This window comes from Cryptotermes secundus, unplaced genomic scaffold (genome assembly GCF_002891405.2).
Source record: "Cryptotermes secundus unplaced genomic scaffold, Csec_1.0 scaffold1679, whole genome shotgun sequence".
NCBI lineage: Eukaryota > Metazoa > Arthropoda > Insecta > Blattodea > Kalotermitidae > Cryptotermes > Cryptotermes secundus.
The window spans coordinates 123156-143134 of NW_019743676.1; the positions used below are offsets into that span (position 1 = coordinate 123156).

At 38.3% G+C, this 19979-nt stretch overlaps 1 protein-coding gene across 2 annotated transcripts in view; it reads left to right on the forward strand.

The window, feature by feature from the left end:
• Nucleotides 1-16800, forward strand: part of LOC111874268 (UPF0518 protein AGAP011705) — a 34242-nt gene extending 17442 nt beyond the window's left edge. For both annotated transcript variants that reach the window (XM_023869625.2, XM_023869626.2), the window contains 7 exons: nt 5703-5870; nt 6898-8182; nt 8694-8872; nt 10505-10751; nt 12159-12276; nt 13605-13782; nt 15778-16800. In XM_023869625.2, the coding sequence (XP_023725393.1) occupies nt 5703-5870; nt 6898-8182; nt 8694-8872; nt 10505-10751; nt 12159-12276; nt 13605-13761 (2154 nt within the window). In that variant the 3' untranslated portion in view covers nt 13762-13782; nt 15778-16800. The remainder of the gene's footprint in view (nt 1-5702; nt 5871-6897; nt 8183-8693; nt 8873-10504; nt 10752-12158; nt 12277-13604; nt 13783-15777) is intronic.
• Nucleotides 16801-19979: the final 3179 nt, after the last annotated feature.

The following is a 19979-nucleotide window of genomic DNA, read 5'->3' on the forward strand; positions in this document are numbered from 1 at the left end:
TGAGAAGTTCAGTTCTGCACTCTTTTGCAGGTCCCTGTCAGGCTGTACAGTGGCAGCAGTAACCCAAATAGCTTTACAACCTCCCTGCACCTACATTGAGTTATAAAATGTTTTTGTACCATTGTGAAGGGATTCACAGAATGTTTTTTCTGCTGTAGCTACTCACACATTTTCTGAAAGCATGTATCTTAAATCTTAACTGACATGCCAGGCTGTGCATGAATGCATGATATGTTTGAAACAACTGTTGAGAACTCTGCAACCCCTCATAGAATTAGGTCTTGATTCCCAAGGGGTCTGAGACCACAGTTTCAGAAAACATGTCATATTATATTATTAAAACACTTTTTTCTTGGTAGGGTTTGGGGTTCTTGCAGTGATTGTTACAAAGAGTTTTATCATCTTGGATATAATGCCATGTAGTTCAGAGAAAGTTTTAGTAAATGTCACCTCCATCTTCAGGGTCGAAGAGTATTTATTTATTATTATTATTATTATTATTATTATTATTAGAGGGGGTGGGTTTCCCCATGCACTTAGACCAGTTATTGGTCCATTGTTATTGTGTCCCCCTTTAATTTCTACTGTCCCCATACCCTACCTGTACTGGTGCATGCTATCAGCCCCATTCAGCCAACGAGGTCAGCTGTCAGTACCTGATATTTTCCCCCATCTACCAGAGGCACTGGAAACTACTTGGGCAGGAAATTGTTGCCTAATTTAGCTCAGAGGTCTCCTAGAGACATGAGGATCTTTTATGTGCCATAAATCTACGACACGGGACCCACGGCTTAAAGTCCCTCCCGGAGAACTTGTTCCCTGAATTTTTCCGCCCCTAAAAATTCCACGACCTCCACCGGGTGTGAACCCACGTACCTTGAGTCATGAGGTGGGAACGTTACCGGTAGAATACGGAGGCCGCTCAGGGTCGAAGAGTAAGCTAAGCAAGAAACCAGCATTGTTTGGCTTACTCTTTGACCCTGGAGATGAAGGTGACATATTCGTCCAGAACATGTTGACTTTCACCGAACTACACAGCACTATATCCAAGAAGGTACAGCTCTTTGCTTTTTTCTTGGTTTACATGTCTGAGTGATCTAGTGCTATTATTGTAGAATGTATTTTTTTGTATTGTTGATGTTTTTGTTGTAGTTATTACGTCAGCTTGTTTTTAATGTATCATTTGCGTTTGTGGTTTATGTGTGCATGTTCTCCTTGGGAGTCTCCTTTTCAGTATTATATAAAATATTTGGCATGAAAAATATGTAGAATTAGACTAACAGGTATTACTTGACATTTTTACATACATCAGTAGTTTTAAACATTCTTTTCCCTAGGTCAGGCATTATATTATTATGATCTGTACACATGGATTCAGTTATTCTCCAGGCAAAATATTTGAGGTCTGAAATTTTTGTTTTTATGGAAATTTAGGTTGTGGTCATTTGGGTTATGACATCATACAGTCTCATAGACATAATTTAATCATTTAGGAATTGCTCCTTAGATTGGTTCATCTCACTGTGATTTGAATTTGAGTTTCACTGTTAAATTACCATGGAAGTTACCTAAGGAGACAGGTAATATTTAAAAATCAGCATGAAATTACCATTCATCTCCATGTAGTTCTTGAGAGATTGACAAAATACATCTCAAAAAAGGACTTCCTCAGGGCCACATTTATATTCAGGTATTGTTAATAAAATGGTTCTAAGACTGATTTCTTCAACCCTGAAGGCAGAGGAAGAAGGTGCTTCTGAAACATTCATACCTATCTGCCATACTTTGTGATGTTATATGCCGGAAGATGGTAACTTTGGTGCTTCAGTGTGAAAACTTGAAATCTCATAGTATATTTAAGATGTTAGAAAGAGATTTAATTTGTAATCCAACTCATGTAGGAAAAAAGGAGGGATCTGCGTTTCAGAGGTGTGTGATACTTGTACAGAACAAATTACATTACCCATACTTTCTCATATCTTTTGTACATTTCAGATGTAAATTTTTTCTGCTCTCTCATATCTATAAATATAAGTCTTTTGGACACGAGACTATTTAAGTTTGTCTTAGATCTTATCCATCCTGTTTTTTATAGAAAAACCACAATATGTTTTAAACAAGTTCTGTTTCCTTCTTCATGTGGACAAGATATGAATAGACTGATACTCTCCTCACTGTTCGTATCCTCTTATGTATCATGATTGATGGTATATGGCTGTCTACACAACAGTAAAAATAAACCAATCAAACTGCTCACATTGGTTTTCTTTGATGGTTGCTACATATTTCGGTTCACATTTGGGACCATCTTCAGGCAGTCTCATCAGATACATTTCTTTTTATTGAATTGTCCTGATGTGGATCCATGTTAGTGATACTCATCACTGTCATATGATACATATGACCATTCAGAATTTGCAAGGATTTTTCTGGTTTTAAAATTTTTCAGAATTTTAAAATTTAAATTATTTAAAATTATCTTGTCTATGAATGTAAAATTCCTGTTGTTTTTTAGTTTTTGTCCCGCATCATAGTTTGCCTAAACAAACAATGCACAGAGTTCATGTGGAGAGGTTCAATCTCAAGGAATTAAACAAGGTAGAGGATAAAGGGCACTATCGTGTTGAAATCTGATATAGGTTCACAGCTTTGGAAAACTTAGACACTGAGGTGGATATTAATAAAATGTTTGAAACTATTAGGGAGAATATAAAAATTTCAACGATTGCAACGAACAGTAAAAACAAGAACATTAAGACCTGTATAGAGGAATAAATTACTTTGAAAAGGGTTACTAACCTAGAAGTAACTTCATGGAGGATGAGAATGGTGATCTGCTTGCAGATTCCCACAACATATTGAATAGGTGGAAGAACCACTTCTCTCAGTTATTAAATGTACATAGGGTCAGTGCTGTTAAGCAGATAGAAATCCATACAGCTGAGCCATTAGAGCCTGATTCTAGCCCCTTTTGAAGTTGAAATTGCTATTGCAATGTTGAAAATGTATAAATTGCCAGGTAATGATCAAATTCTGGCTGAAATGATTCAAGCAGGAGGCAGAATATTACATTCAGAAATCCATAAGCTAATTAATTCTAATTGGAATAAGGAAAAATTGCCTGATCAGAGGAAGGAGTCTATTATTGTACCAATTCACAAGAAGAATGATAAAACTGACTGTAGTAATTATCGGGGGATATCACTGCTATCGACTTAATACAAAATTTTATCCCATACCCTTCTCTCAAAGTTAAGTCCATATATAGATGAAATTATTGGGGATCATCAGTATGGGTTTTGACATAACAAATCAACTATTAAAATGGATCTTAGAGAAATAGGATAAGATGGTATGGTTTGGATTGATCTGGCTCAGGATAGGGACCAGTGGGGGGCTCTTGTGAACACAGTAATGGACCTTCAGGATCCATAAAATGCTGGGAAGTTCTTGAGTGGCTGTATAATTGGTGGCTTCTGAAGAAGGGCTCAGCTCCACAAGTGATTTTAGGTTGTCTTTCTCCTGAGGTTCACTGTTATACTGTATGTTGTAGAAGCTATTCACGGTAATGTTTTCAGTTTTTGTTTTTTCTCACTTGTCTTCTGTGTATGTTGCCATGCTTCTGTTTTTTCTTTAGGGTGTATATTCCCTCTGTATGGGCATTTATGTCATATTTGTTCCTAGTTACAATGACATATTTGGCGAGACTGCCTGAAGATGGTCCCAAATGTGAACTGAAACATGTAGCAGCTATCAAATAAAACAACGTGAGCAGTTGGAATGATTTATTTTTATTGTTGTGTTAATGTCCAGATATCGATTCATGAGTCCCTGGATACATCAACTCTAATAGCCTGGATGTGTTCAGAAAGCATCCACACCTTGAGAGTGGTTCTGTGTAGCAACCAAACGGAGTATGCATTTCATCATATCAGAACCCATTTCTGAAGTATCCCACACTGTGATGCCTCTTGTTTCACAGTATTATGATTCTGCTTTGTCATGAATAAAAATTCTTTTTACTGACAGAAATGTTTGAACTCATCTTAACAAGACTAACAAAGAAGGTGATATTTTAACACTTCGCGGACCGGCAGATTAAATATTTAAATCACCCTGGGGACCAGAATTTTTAAACCTACTACCCTAACTTGTGCACTGTTCACTTTAAAAATTAATATAAAATTTCCTAATTAATTTTATGAACTAAAATTTTTGGAGAACACTTTCCAATGCTCCTAGAAGTGCTTGAGAGTGTGATATTTCTGGAAACATTCCTGTTTGTGAAGTGACATTACAGAGAACTTGCAAATGTAGACATGCTCCTTTTTTTGTGAACTGTGGAAACAGGGCATTGCCTAGAAAGATGCTTCCCCTTGGGATGTTCACTCTTCACAATTTTCACGAGGGTATGTTTCCGCATATCACCTGAGAGTCGCCCTGTGGGATCTGCATGAGGCTTGCTTGGGGTGGGATTGGATGGGCACGGTCGCAGTAAGTCTGTGTCTGACGCTGGTTCTGCCGCCACCGTCTGGTCTGTAGCCCAGGGCTTTGCCACATTCATCAGAAATGCTTTGTATTTCAATTTCGAATGTAATGACAATAATTTGTGATTTTTTGAATTTTTTACTGTCCCCGCAATGTTATTACCCCTATTATTGTCTGAGCTATGGTCACTTTTACTGTATGTGGCCACAAGTGGCCACAGTTCTTTGCTCTCCCCTGTCACTGCTGTCACTACGCATCTCACAAGGCAGGTCAGCTGGCTCATCGGAAAGGAATTTGTCCTTATCCATACCCCAACACTAACTACTGGCTGATACATACAGCTTGAAGAGCAACAAAGCATTATCGCTTATAGTGGCTTAAGAAAACAGCGAGATCAACTTACTGACAAGTAAGCAAATATTCCAGAGTTTTATTACGCCATTGTGTGCAACTTGGGTGGCGCCAGAGAGATGTATAGTGTGTTGCAACTTATCGTGTTTTAAAAACCTGTTAACAGGCGAACGGTCCGCCATGTTTAAAAGCGAAAAACCTTTTAAAGGGTGCGCGGTCCGCAAAGTGTTAATTCAAATGCTTTAAAAAATAAAGGTATCTGACAGTGTGTGGTAATTTGTGTAAAATAAGGTAACAAATTAATGAACATTTAACAATAGGTACATACGAATAAAACGTTTCTGTATGGGAATATTCCCCAGAAGAATTAATAAATAATGTCGATCTTTCCTATGTGGTTACCACCCTTCTGGGCAGCTACTTCATCCTTTCTTATTAGAGGCTGTTTAATTTTAAGCTTCAAGTGTTTTCACTGTGTTTACACACTTCTTCCTAAATGTGTTACTTATTGTTATTTTAATTGAATGTGTTTTAATTTATGTTTCCCATCTTTGCCTCACATGTGACCCAACATTTGTCACACTGAAATATTTTTACTGTTATATGTAATGACAATAATTTACATTTTGCTGAACTTATATGTAATGACAATAATTTACATTTTGCTGAACTTATCATTTATTAACACTTATTACTACTTATTGTTAATATTTTGCACATATATAATTTACAGTAGCTGTTGAGTACAAGTAATGTTGTCACATCCAATTTGTTTCATTTACTAACACTTCAGTATCATTAACTGAAATTGTACTTTCTGTATAAGAGCCATGTAACTACTACACCTGCATGATATATTGCAGAGCACCGTGGAGGAACTGGTGACTGCCACTGCTTACTTTGATCTGTTCCTGCGGAGTGTAACAGAACCTGGGCTCTTGTATTCATTCATCCGCTTCTTGCTGACGGATAAGTACGATGGTGAGAGGATCCTTGATAGCCTTATTCAAAGGATTAACACCAAATCACGGGTAATTGATTTCAAAGCTTTTTTTATCATCGTTATTTTGTGTTATGTATAAAGCCTTTCATACAGTGTCATCCATCTCTACTCTCATTTCTCTGTTCCTGATCTGGTCTCTAGTCAGTTCTAACCATTTCATAGTGTAAAAATGATACATGTCCACAGTTGTATCATTGCCTGGTAACTGTTTTGTTCGTAAAACAGTAACTTACAGGCACCATGGCAGTAAATAATAGAACATTTTTAACTGTAGTATCTCTTGTTAAGATTACTGTAATAAATAAGCCATTTCATTATGTCAGTACAGTTTATTAAAAAAAACATCAATGAAAAACATATTCTTACATGGGGACTGTCATGGAACTCCATCACAATTTTGGGAGCTGTTATGTCAATATGGGGCCTATTCTTAGTGGTTTCAGAGCTGTTAGTATTTGAAATGTAACTTGATTTGAAGGAGTTTGTTATTGGAAAAAACGTTTTACTGGGATAAGTTTAAATGATTAAATTGAATAGTTTACATTACGTGAAAGTTGGTGTTTGAAATGTATTTGTTTGAAGATTTATCGTCACACATCAATTCAAAACCATATATTGAGTGGCATTAGTGTTCTCCTGCCTCACAAGATGATGCATTAGCCATATTGTTAGACATAATATTCATACCTAATTTCATGAATATTGGTCATGTTGCTTAGAAAGTGATAGGGATACACAGGCCGCACTGATGGTCTCATATGCCCTCTTGTTTCCATAACATGTTTGCTACCAGCCTCTCAGTGGGCAATTTGGATGCTCAGCCCATGGTTTATTAAATGTCAGGTTACTTTTAATACATTCATTGATCAGCAAAATCCAGAAAGTAAGCTAAAAATATGATGCAGTTTTTATTGCTGAAGCATTAAGTGGAATGAAAACAGATATAAATAGTGTTTGACCATTACCTTAAGACTTAATGACTTTAACTGGTGTTCCTGAGTATGAATTGAAGGTAAACTTTCATACTAAATGGGATTTGTATGTTATTGTTCCAGTTATGTTTGGTGACCTTGGCATTGTTCGAGACCCTAGTGGACCTTAACTGTGAAGACATCATGTTGGAGCTAGTTTTTCGTCATCTAGTGCCGTGCACCCACGTGATGTTGTCACAGAGGAAAAGAGTTCGTGACATTGACCCTTACTGTCGTAGTTCGGACAAGTTTCTCTCTTTGTCTCCGGCGTGTTGCAGCTTGCCGCCTCCTGCCTTCCATCCCCCAGCTGCTCTTGACTACACCCCACATTCATCAATCTCATCCAGCCCTTCCCTGCCAACCATGCTTACCCTGTCCTCCCATCACAGACGTAGTGCATCCTTTTCTGAACATCAGCCAGTATCCTTACCGTCCACTAGCACACTGTATGGTTTGAAAGCAGGTGAGAGCTTATACGGAAATTACCATGCATACCTGTGTGAAGCAAGGAGAAGAATCAGAGAATGTTCTGCTGCCTGTGGAAACTGGACCTATCCATATGATGGAGAGAATCCGCCTCATGACGCGTTGACTGCAAAGAGGGAGAACAGGACCTGTGATAGTAACCAAAGTCATTGTCATCAAGAAGATGTAAATACAAGGGAACCGGTTAAAAATGAAGGTGTTAAAGCTGTTATAAAGAAATCTGTACCTGACAGAGAGGATCGAAAGAATATACCCATGACAACAGAACACAAAGGGGGATATGCTAGCAATCCAGTGTCCTTGATGGGTGATGCATGCAAGACAGCCATTGAAGATGAAGAGAATGCAGGACCTGCTGGCAAAAAGGCTGATGTGATGTCTGCAATAAAGGAAGGTGACTCCGGCAGTAATTCTGTTGATACAGACAATAACAACAGTAGCAACAATGATGTCGTGAATGTTTCATCGAATTACCACAGTTTACCGTCCATAGGTGAAAGTAGTGGCTATGAAAGTTTTGCTCTTAAAGGCTCAGCAGAGTCTACGCCTGAGAACGAACCGTGTGACGATCGGCAAACAGACTCTGATCTTGGTGTCTCGATGGACACAAGGACACAGATGAGTGAATCTAAAACTAAGGAAAATGATTCCTTATCAGAGCTGAGGGATGCATCAAGAGAAAGTAGCTCAGAGGGAAGTGTCAGTAATACAAGCACAGGCCTATCAGACAAAAATGTTCCCCGCCACCGACTAGGCAGTGGAAGTTCTGTTTATTCACGAACAGAAGATTTTTCAAATTCGAGGTCTGAACTGTGGCAATTTAGTAGGAAGTTCTCCCGAGAAGGATCATACCTAGACATCTTCAATACAACACCAGATATCGGTATGTAGTTATTTTCATATATTTTATTATCTTGCATACTTAACATGACCACCTCTGTGGTCTAGTGGTCAGAGTTCCTGACTTCAATTCCCAGTGCTAGCAGATTTTCTGAGAAGTGGTGGGTCTGGAACGGGGTCCACTCAGCCTCGTGAGGATAATTGAGGAGCTACTTGAATGGAGAAGTAGTGGCTATGGTCTAGAAAACCGAAATTAACTGTTGTGGGGATTCATTGCACTGACCACCCAACACCCTCTGTCCGCTCAAGTTGGCACGAACTATGCCGAAAAGCGGCGGTCGCTCAGTCGGTATAGTCTGCTTGCAGACTACAGGTCACGGGGTTTGTTTTTTATGGCTGAACCAATCTTTATGAAATTTGGTATGTATATCAAGGCGCCTGAGTCCATCTCAATGGTGTATGTCATAAATCCCTCTGCTCACTAATGCCAAACAATGTTATGTCATCATCACAGGTGTGCAGTATAATTAGCACATATGTGTTCTTGTTTACAGGTCCATTCCTAGATGTGATCCTAAAGAAGCTGGAAGCCTTGATGTCGAACAGTCTGTACATTAACCTGCATCTCACTGGCCTTATCTCTCGACTCGCTGTTTATCCCCAGCCTCTACTCCACTCCTTCTTGCTCAACCACTCTCTTGTCTTCCAGCCAAGTATCCGCTCGCTTTTTCAGGTAACTGATTATTGCTGTAGATTACAATCAAATTCTGTTATCTCCCTTTTGGTTAATTTAAAAAACTAATGAACAGATTAAGGCCCAGCAGAAAATTAATTTGACTAAATCTGTGGCCTTGCTGTTTTGAGCAAAAGGTAAGGATTTGTAGACATGCTTTCAAATACTGAAACAATAATATTTCCTTCAGACTTGTTCTTGGCATGTTTGTTAAACTTTTCTTTGTTAATGCTGCATTATGGGAGAACCATCTACCAACTGTGATATGAAGTACAAGATCGGATGCAAAACCTAGTGGCACATCAGCTCTAAGTGTATTAATCTGTAGTCAGACTGATTGTATAAACATTCTTAACTGTCCTGAACATAAGCAGTAAGACATACATTAGTTTGTGGCCCTGTTCTTCAAGACAGTTGTACAGCCTAGTGCCATACTGATGGGAGCTGGGTTAGCTCAGTTGGTATACTGACTGGGCTATGAGCTGGAGAACCAAGGAATCTGAATTTGATTCCAGGCAGAAGCAAGAAATGTTTCTGCACTCCACAGCATCCAGTCTGTCTTTGTGTCCTTATCCAGTGTTTACAATGATGCTGTTTCCTCTGGGTATACACTGACCATGGCATGAAGCGGCCATCTAGTGCTGAAATTAAAAATGTGTGAAGCTATACCTTCACTCCCCCCATGCATCTTAACAGTATGATGCTTAATTAAACATAGAGACTATCTTTACTGCATATTGATGATAGAGAAGTGTACCACCATCCACTGTAACAAGGATCTAGGATGTAGTCTTTTACTGTTGGGTTGGCACTGGGCTTAAAGATGTCACTTAGAATGCTGTCTTTCAGTGTACTCTAGCGAGAATGTCATCTTCAGTGTCAGAATTCTGTATTTCAGTGTGTACCTAGAATGCTGTCTTTCAGTGTACTCTAGCGAGAATGTCATCTTCAGTGTCAGAATTCTGTATTTCAGTGTGTACCTAGAATGCTGTCTTTCAGTGTACTCTAGCGAGAATGTCATCTTCAGTGTCAGAATTCTGTATTTCAGTGTTACCTAGAATGCTGTCTTTCAGTGTACTCTAGTGAGAATGTCATCTTCAGTGTCAGAATTATGTATTTCAGTGTTACCTAGAATGCTGTCTTCCAGTGTCACGTAGATTTTTTTTTATTGTGGATCCTGTAGATTGGTACCCAACTGTCCTTTTGCATTTTCCTCTTGAAAACAAGTGCAGTGCCAAAAATGTCATGTCATCTCATGATCAAAATAAAATTGTGTTGTATGTTAGATTCTGACAACGGCAAGCATGAAGTGTACCGTCTTCTGGGCCGTGATGCCATACAGCTTTGTCACCAATGTTTCAGAGGTCTGTACTGTCTCCTTCCAGGCTAAAGAATAAGCCATGCAAATCAAAAGGGTAGTGCACTTGCTGGTTGCTTGGAGTACTCTTTTGCCCTAAAGATGGAGGCAGTACATGCCACTGAAACACAGTGAACTTTTACCAGACTGCACAACATCACATCATGGAAGACAGTGGTGTTCAAAATAAATTTGGTACAATGGTCTCATTATCTGAATCGCAATATTTGTGTATTCCTTCCTACAAGTAGTGTTTGTTTCATTTCAATATACAGGTTTTGGGTTCACTGAAACAGAAGATCGACCAGAACCTGGCCCGGCAACAATGTATTGAAGAACTGGTAGCGCAGGCTGAAGATTTCCTTGTGGGGCGTGAAGACAAGCTGGTTAATGCAAGGAAGCATGCACTGGAAGCATTAAATCCAACAGTCAATGTCAGTAACCCCAGCATTAATAATGGCAGTAACAGTAGCAATAACAGCAGTAGGAGAAGCTCTTTGGTCAGCGACCAGTTCTTGAGAGGTACCGTGTTTTGTTCTTCTTTCTGTTTAGAACACTGTCATTCTTTATGCAGTTACATATGTCGTTATCAGGTGTTTTATTTAACGACACTCCCAGTAGCTCAGCATGTTTAATATCAGATAGCAGAGTGATCAGTAAGTAATGAATTGGAAAGGGTTTGGAAGGAGGTGGTTGTGATGTAATTTGTTGTGCTGTCCCAACATTTTACTGCAGGGACGGAGGAAGTCCACAGAAATCATCAGTCTGGATAGGCGATGTAATGCAGATATTCTAAGCCAGGAACATTACCACTAGAGCTAGCTTTCTTGGTTTATCAGATGTTGAAAACTGAACTTTCCTGTCCATAATTTTGTTACAGATTACAGACTGTTTACATCCTTTAAGTGTCTCCTTAAGTGGCACAGTGCAGATAGTGGCCTGCACCAGACTGTAACAAGATCAAACACAAGTCATTGTTGTGGTTTCAGATAACAACTACAATTTGATAATGAATGAGCAAATGAAAATTGGAAAGGGATTACTGTGGATTACTAGGGTCTAAAGAACACAACATTTCGGAAACTGGATCCGTTTGCATCCTCAGGTGAGGGGGTGGGAAAGACTTATTCTGGTGGGTGAATTGGAAAGAGCTGAAATAGGTTTAGTGATTGAGGTTAGCTCTTTCTAATGAACCCAACAGAGTAGGTGTCTCCCACCCCCTCACCTGAAGATGCAAACAGATCTAGTTTTCAAAATGTTACATCCCTTATGATGCCAGATGATGGACAGAGTCCAAAAACCTAGTAATCCCAGCACACTTGGGTCTGGCTGTCACACTTATGTTGAATATGCTCATGTTGGATGGTTTTTAACATCTAAACTGTTGTGCCTGTTTAAGGAATGTACGCTAAAGGACCAGGAAGCATTTTTTCTTTAAATGAAAAGAATAATAAGAAAAATAATTATGATTTATATGCATTTTAATATTAATATTTGCTGACCCTGTGCATGCACTGGCTCAGTTGTGTGATGCACACACAGTGAAGGTTACTGGTCATGTGCAAAACAATGGATCTTCTAGTTACTATAGGATTCTGACGATGGTGTATGACACACAGAGATATTGGGTTTTCGGACTTTATCCATCGTCCAGTGATTGAGGCTAGCTCTTTCTAAGGGACCCAACAGAATATGTGTTTTCCCTCACCTGAGGACGGAAACAGATCCAGTTTCTGAAATGTGTTTTTCTTAGTTATCTTAAAACCAGGATGATGGATAAAGTCCAAAACCCCAATATCTCAATGGATCTTCTGCTCCTGATAAAGTGTCAACTATCATAAAACTTACATGGAGGTGAAAGTACATTATTATAACTGACCAGACCATAAGAGACAGGGATCTGCATTCATGTTTTCGCTGTACTTGTAGGGGAACCAAAAAGACGCAGTTTCTCCTCAGCATTGTCGTCAGTGTTCCGGCGTGCTCCGCCCCAAACCATTCGGGAGAGTCAGTTGGAGAATTCAGGACCTGGGTCTGGTTCCTACAGGTGAGAGAATGTAATGGCTTGCCTTTCTGAACTGAAATGAATTTGACTGGCAGTTATTATGCATTATATTTGGACCAGAATTTGCTTAGAATGAGGATTGGCAGGGGAAACCAAAGTACTTGGAGAAAACCCGCCTCAGCGCCACTTTGTCAATCACAAATCCCATTTCACCAGACCTGGGATCAAACCCAGGGCGCCGCAGTGGGAAGCCAGTGACTAACCACTTGAGCTATGGTACGGCCATATTTGGACCAAAAAAGGATGGGATGGTAGGAAGAAGACTGCATAATGAGGAGCTTCATAACTTGTACTGGTAACCAAATATAATTAGAATGAAAAGTGAAGGTGGATGAGATGAGCAATGTGTGTAGCATTTGAGGGAGAGAAGGAATGTGTACAGCGTTTCTGTGGGAAACCAGAAGGAAAGAGGTCATTAGGAACACCTAGACATAGGTAGGATATTGAATGGATCTTAGAGGTATAGTATGGGGTAATGAGGACTGGATTATGATTCACAATGGATATCCACATCTGGTGGGATTACCAATCACAGGACACATCATAACTCACTCTGTAGAGACAAGAACAAATAATAGGTGTCCAGTTATGTGATGGTTTACAAGGTAATGAGTCCTGGGACAGTACCTTGCATGTGTGAACTGTTCTGCTGTCCTACATTAGTTGCCTAAAATAAATGGAGGTTAAGTTGGTTGAGGCACTATGCTACAAGCCAGAAGGTTGTGATTCAATTCCCTATGAGGTCATTGGATTTTTCGATTGACCTAATCCTTCCAGCCGCACTACGGCCCTGGGTTCAACTGAGCCTCTAACAGAAATGAGTACCAGGAATCTTAACGGGGGGGTAGAGGGTGGCTGACGCCTAAGGCTGACAACCTTACCGCCACCTGTCAGTTGATTATCTAGAAAATGTGGGAGGCTCAGTGTCTCACAATTCTGTGGGTCTTCACGGCCTGTTACAGGAATAGCTCTACCTTACCTTATACTTTTTGAATAGCCGTCATATATAGTAATGATCATATCTGTCCTGCACATTTTAGGTTGAGAGCTTCTGAATTGATTTGGATGAATTTGAAATGAACTGTGTCACTGAAAACCACCTGACACCCATACTTATAATTCTGTACAAGTGTCAGTAGTGGGAGCATCACTGGTGCTGATCAGCAGTAATGATGGTAACTGTAGGTACCGAGAACAGCTAAGAGCATTCAGAGCTCCAGTATGTTGAGTATGCATATGGAGACCATGTTCACTGTTGTGTGGATTGCAACTTCCCAATCTTGTCAGTGAAAGTAAATTCTTTATTGCAGGTATATAAATCACTCTCTTCTTATGTCGGAAACTGCAGAGCTGCGAAACATTGTGATGTGTGCTGTGCTTCTCAATGAATGGCTGAAGGAATTAGCTGCAATTACACAGGAGCAGGCTGTGGCTGATATAGGAATTGGTTTACATGAGTTTTGGTGATCTCTTATGTGAGGGCATCTGGTAAGCTCATTGGCATATATAGAGGCTTTGAAGAAATCATACAGTAGCATATTCTTTTGTTTTTTAAGTAGACAGCATGATAGAACCGTGCATTTCTGTTTCTACCTCACGTGACAAGCAAACACTGGTCTAGTAATGTCTCCTTTTCTTGAGATTATACTTCTTTGGCTTGTTTCCTGTGTGAAAAGTTATCAGTTTCTCTGTATGTGTTCCATTTGTCATTCTGAAATAGCTTTCGACCAATCTACTGAACCAAATTTTCAGATAAAACAAGTGTTCGTGTTCCCATGTTTGTTCTTTATATTACAAACTCAAGCTGATTGATATGTCAGCCATACAAAGTAAATGTATTACTTACTGCATCTAGTTTGTCATATATTTATATTTGCTGTATATGTATGGATATATATATTTATATTTTATAATTGTATGAATTGGATGGGCTTAAAATAGTATAAGATATGTTAAACAAACTTATTCATATATTTTTGTATATGCTAATCAAAAGTATTTCCTAGTGACATTAGGAGATTTTAATGTTATTTGTGACTGTAAATAAGATTAATTTAATCACAATTTTTAGACATTCATATCCCTTTGCCCACACTTTTATTCAAATGTTTTTCATTGTTGAGGAAATCGCCATTTTATATAAAATCAATTTTAAGAATTAAATTCATATTTATAGAATGCCTTTTTATGATATAAACACAATTACCAAATTTTAAGACAATCTGCTGACATATTCAGTACAAGAAAGCATGGACAAATGACATTCCAAGGAACACTTGTCCAAAGTAATGATATCTGAAGTATAATTCTCCATTGCAATATTAAGATTTTTTTTACATGTATATAAATTAGTACAGTACTTGCTGTACATGACAGTAATATGATAACTGCTTCTAAGGGAAATATATGGGAGCCAAGCTTTAGATCTCTGGATCAGTTTGTTAAGTGGCGCTATTTGTCATTTTGGTGGAAACGGCTGTAATTATAATATATGAAAGCTTAGCTGCTTCATAGTTTATCAGACCTTTTTCATGTCATGAATCATAATAAATTATTACTTCATGTAGGCTGTGAAATGCTACAACAGACGGAAGTTTATTTTGCTTTGAATGCAGTCAGTGTGTTAGCAACAGGTGTGGGGAACTTAGGTGAGCAAGAACAAGAGTACAGTATGACTTTCTAAAGCAGTGTTTCTCATACTGTGGTCCCAGTACCCCTTACTTGCTTACGGAGCTGAGCCCTTCTGGAGGAGCCACCAATTCTGCAGCTGCTCAACAATTTCCAAGCATTTTGTGGAACCCAGAGGTTCATTACCATGTTCACAAGAGCCCTCCACTGGTCCCTGTCCTGAGCCAGATCAATGCAATCCATACCATCCCATCCTATCCCTCATAAGATCCATTTTAATATTGTCCACCCACCTGCACCTTGGCCTTCCCAGTGGTCTCTATCCTTCTGGGTTCAAGTTAGTTGCAGGGCTGCACTAGTTGATCAGCTTGGATGATAAAAGGTGGAGCAGCCCGTATGCCTTCAAACTGGACTTTACAGATGCAAACTTGTCCACCACTTCTAAGTGATCTTTCCACTACATGGATCATTTTGTAAAATTTTGGCATCTTTGGGACACATGAAATTTTGTTCAGAATATTTCTGGATGTTATGTTCTTAGCCAAGTTTTCAGTATGACTTCATTATAAACAGATGTCCTTGGTCTTTGCCATTTTCTTGGGGTGTTAGGTCATTGGACAAGATTAATATCTGCTCAGGTATCACAAATTTTTCCAGTGGGACTATTCCTGATGGTTTCTGAGGTATGAAATGGCACTGAAATCACTCCATAAAAACATCATCCCAACATTGTTACCATTGACCCTATGGCATACCATCTTTAAGTTCAGCCTTCATATTGACACTGTTCAAAACATCAAATATTGCCTTCATCATTGCAGCATGCTATTACTGTTACAGTCTCTCCTTTTTCAGCTGAATTGAGAACATGCGCGTCCCTGCGGCTTTCATTAGAACACCTTTACCGACAGATAGCAAGCTTTCCACCTCCTCCTTGCTTGGCTTATTCTTTGACCCTGAAGACGGAGGTGACACATTCCTCTGAAACGTTGGTTGACTTTCAACAGGCTACACAGCATTATATTCCAGAAGATAGAAATCTTCATGATGAAATTTTATTAAAAGAATATGATTGTCACCTGCACATTGTTATGCCGATGTTTCATTGTGTTTGATCAATTCTGAAGGGTTTTGATGATGGTATATTATGCCCAGTATTACTTGATTTCTGGGCTTTGTCTGTTATCTCATATTTTGAACAGAGCATGTTTCAGGTGAAAGTAAGTGAAAGTGTGGGAAGATACCCGTTCATTTGTGGCCATTAAATACTGCTGATCAGTCACTAGATTGACCTCAGTCCTTTACATCTGAGGCTGGAACAGATATAGTTTCTGGAACATTATGTTTTGCTTGAAATACTAAGTGATGGACAGAGTCCAGGAACCCACTAATGTTGACATGTATTTAATGTTTAGTGAGCTTGGATAATTCAGTGAAAGTGTGTTAGAGTGATGACCAGATCTAATTATGCAATGTCCTTCGTTATTACATGCCAGTCAGGTACAGTTTTTTGTGACCCTTTTCAGGATCTTGTAGTTTATGGTCTTCCCTCTAAATATGGAAAAACAATTACACCTGTATAAAAGAAACAGTAAAGCGATTGCTTGGAAGGTAAATGGAATAGTGACAATTTTTTAGTAGAATAGTAAGTTTATTGCCTTACGTTCTCCACTACTGTACAGAAACAAATATGTGGTGGTGTCAAGGGAGAATGATTTGTAAGGCGATTTCCAGGTGTTACGTCATAGACATTTCATCCACTTTTACTTGTGTCCTGTTAAGGTGTCCACTTCTTTATCACATATATTTCATGATTTATTTTTTTACTTGTAGTAGCACTTGATAACTGGAGGGGCACGCGGTAGTGTAGTTGGTTGAGGCATTATGCTACAAGCCGGAAGGTAGCGGGTTCAAGTCCTGATGAGGTGATTGGATTTTTTTCAATTGAGGTAATCCTTCAAGTCGCACTATGGCCCTGGTGTCGACTCAGCCTCTAACAGAAATGAGTACCAGGAATATTCTTGGGGATAAAGGGCGGCTGGCACATAGGGCTGACAACCTTGCCACCATCTATGAGCCGAATGTCTAGAAAATGTGGGAACCTCAACATCTCACAACCCTATGGGCCTCTACGGCCTGTTACAGGGATACCTTTACTTTACTTTTTAACAGAAAGTGTTATGTCATTTTGCTCCTAACCATTGCAGTGTGTTTTGAAAGAATTGTGGAAGACAACCACCAAACAGGTTTGGCAGGTAGTACTTCTGACATGTATTAGTCATTGCCTGGTAAGGATTTTATCTGGAACACCAATGATCCATTTTTATTCTCCATTACAGATATTTCATTTTAATAATCCATGTCAGCAGTAACATACACGTATATCAGTTCTGCTTTTACAATATTATTTGTACTCTACGTTGACATTTCCATCTGAATGTTATGCTGCATTCTATATTTTCTCACACTAGAACTTGTACATCACTAAAAGTTGAAAGTGGATGGCATTTCTTGCAGGTCCTTTGGGTTCTTTCAGCTTCTAAATGTGTATAGTGAAACATATTATGGTAATGTGAAACTAGTCTTGTTTGCTGCCAGAATTTGCGATTGCTGTTAAATCATTTTTGACTCAACAGAGAAAATTGCTTGTATAATAGTCCTTATTTTGTGGTCTCACATAATTCATTTAATTTATTATGATGCTGAGAAGCTTAGTTTCATGGCCTAAGTTTATGTACGTCATCACAAAATATTGTGCTGCAAAAGAACACAGTATGAAGCTGACTGTTCCTCTGCTTCTGGTGCCATGGTTGTGTTCAGTTGTATGTCCACATCCATACAAGTCTTCATGGCATCATGCTTGCCACCATAATTACATCACATAAGAATAAAAGGTACTTCTGACTTTCCAGTTTGTATAAATTACTACACTGAAATATTTTCCAAGTAGCCCCAATTTATGCAAAATGCATTGTTTCCTATTTCATGTCTGTCAAGTTTCAGGCACTGTATTTGCAAAATCCACCATTTCTTTGACTGTGAAACATTAAACTGCATAACTAGAATTGCCAACTTAATTATGGATGGAAGCAAGTACTGTAAGTGCACGGTAAACCTGCTGGGTTTCCATGTTAACAGTTGTCTTGATGCCGTATACCAATCAGACCACTGACTACAGAATTGCAGCCCTGCAATTTATTATTGTTTTTTTTTTTAATAACTAGTTCCATACTGTGATATTGTCATTAGATTTATGAGCAAGCTTCCCTCATGAAGTTACATAATTAAGTAGCTGAAATGTTCCTGTTACAGTAAAGAGATATTTAAAGCTTTGTTAACCCTGCTGTTTCTACAAAGAAGCTACAAAGTTTATTTTAATGTCCTAAATGAAGATGGTGCTTATGATTAAAGTGGGTAGTAGGTTATTATAGTTTATAGTTCATTTTTTCTTGTTTTGGCATCTTCAATTCAGCCCTATTTATGATCTTTATAGAATGTATTCAGAGGAATACTAGTGATGTAATTAAGGCTGAAAAGGTTGGCAAAGTGACATCATAAATATATGAATTTTGTATATATATGTATATTCATGAAGTCTGCTTTAGTGTTTTGTTATTTTTATTTAAAAGAACCACCTGATGCCACTGAAATATGTACCAATAATGAGCTTAATTTATGGGTACGTGGGTCTAAGAATTGTTCCATAAGTTTGACTGCACCTTTTCCAAGATTTCTTACCCATTTGGGTATAAAATTGGGCTCCAAGGGCCATAACAGTATTCAACACGAGGAATTATGCTTGTTATCAGAAACATTCATTTGCAAGTACTTTTAATGCAACCTTCTGTATAAGAGGTGTATGTTTAAACTGGTTTACTATGTTTCCTGGTGTAGACTGGAGTTGCTCTTCTTTGCATGTTTTGTAGTGAGAAATTTGTTTATCAGACCATAGGTGTCCACTTACAAACAATTTAGAGAAGTTGATATGTTACTGTAAAACATGCTTATGAGTGAAGACAATACAACTGTTAACCTTTGTTGTCCATGCATTGTACCACTGTGATGGTACATGTGTGGTCCAACATGCCTAGTGTTGCATTGTTTTCAAGAGCAATATCATTACTGTCAAGTTAAAATCCAGCCACCAGCACTGTAATAGCATGAGAATTAAATCCCCTGTTTGCAAACAATAAAGTTAATGGACTATATACCATTACAAAAGAAGTGAAGCATTATGAGAAGGTTTAGTTAATTTGTGACAAATTTCAGGCTTGTTTGTGAACTTGTTGCACAATGTAACTTTCTGTTTGTAAACAGAGTCCTACCATCTGTCATTGTGTAACGGCCTATGGGTTGAATAACTTAAACTTCCTGTCATTTTGAGGATTTCATTATCTCATGATATGTTGGTACTCCTCTGTGAAGGAAATTTTCGTACTTGGTTTTTTTTTAATTGAGGAACTGACAGCTGTAAAGTATAAGTCATTGCTGCCAATATAAATTGCATTATATCTCACAGGATTAATTCTTTGATTTACAACTGGAGCAGCAGCACTTCATAAATTTACATTTTTTATTGCTTATCATTAAAATGTTGCCTTTCTGCATGTGCCAAAATTACAGACTTATGTGGTGGTTGTGTTTCATGTTCTTAATGATATAGGACATAATATAAGTTCATCAGAGTTAGGTATTTACAGATTTTCTAATGGTAAGCATCATTCCTCATGATAATCACCCCAGCTTTTCTTACTGCTTTATGAAGTATTGTTCACAAAACACTTTTCAGTTGTGATAGCTCCCTACAAGAGCTTCAGCAGAACTATTGAGTGGTCTTAATGTAGATGTACTGGATGCAATTAGCAATACATTTACAAACCCATGGCCAAGATTTAGTCTGAACTACATGGAAACCTATTTTGAAGTTGTATTTTATTTTAGCCAGAAGAAAAATGTATACCTTTGTTTATAATGTACAGTCTGCTTTGTCCTTTTTAACATTGTTTTATATCCCAAGTACATTAAATGTATGGGAATGAATTGAAAGAAAGTTTTAG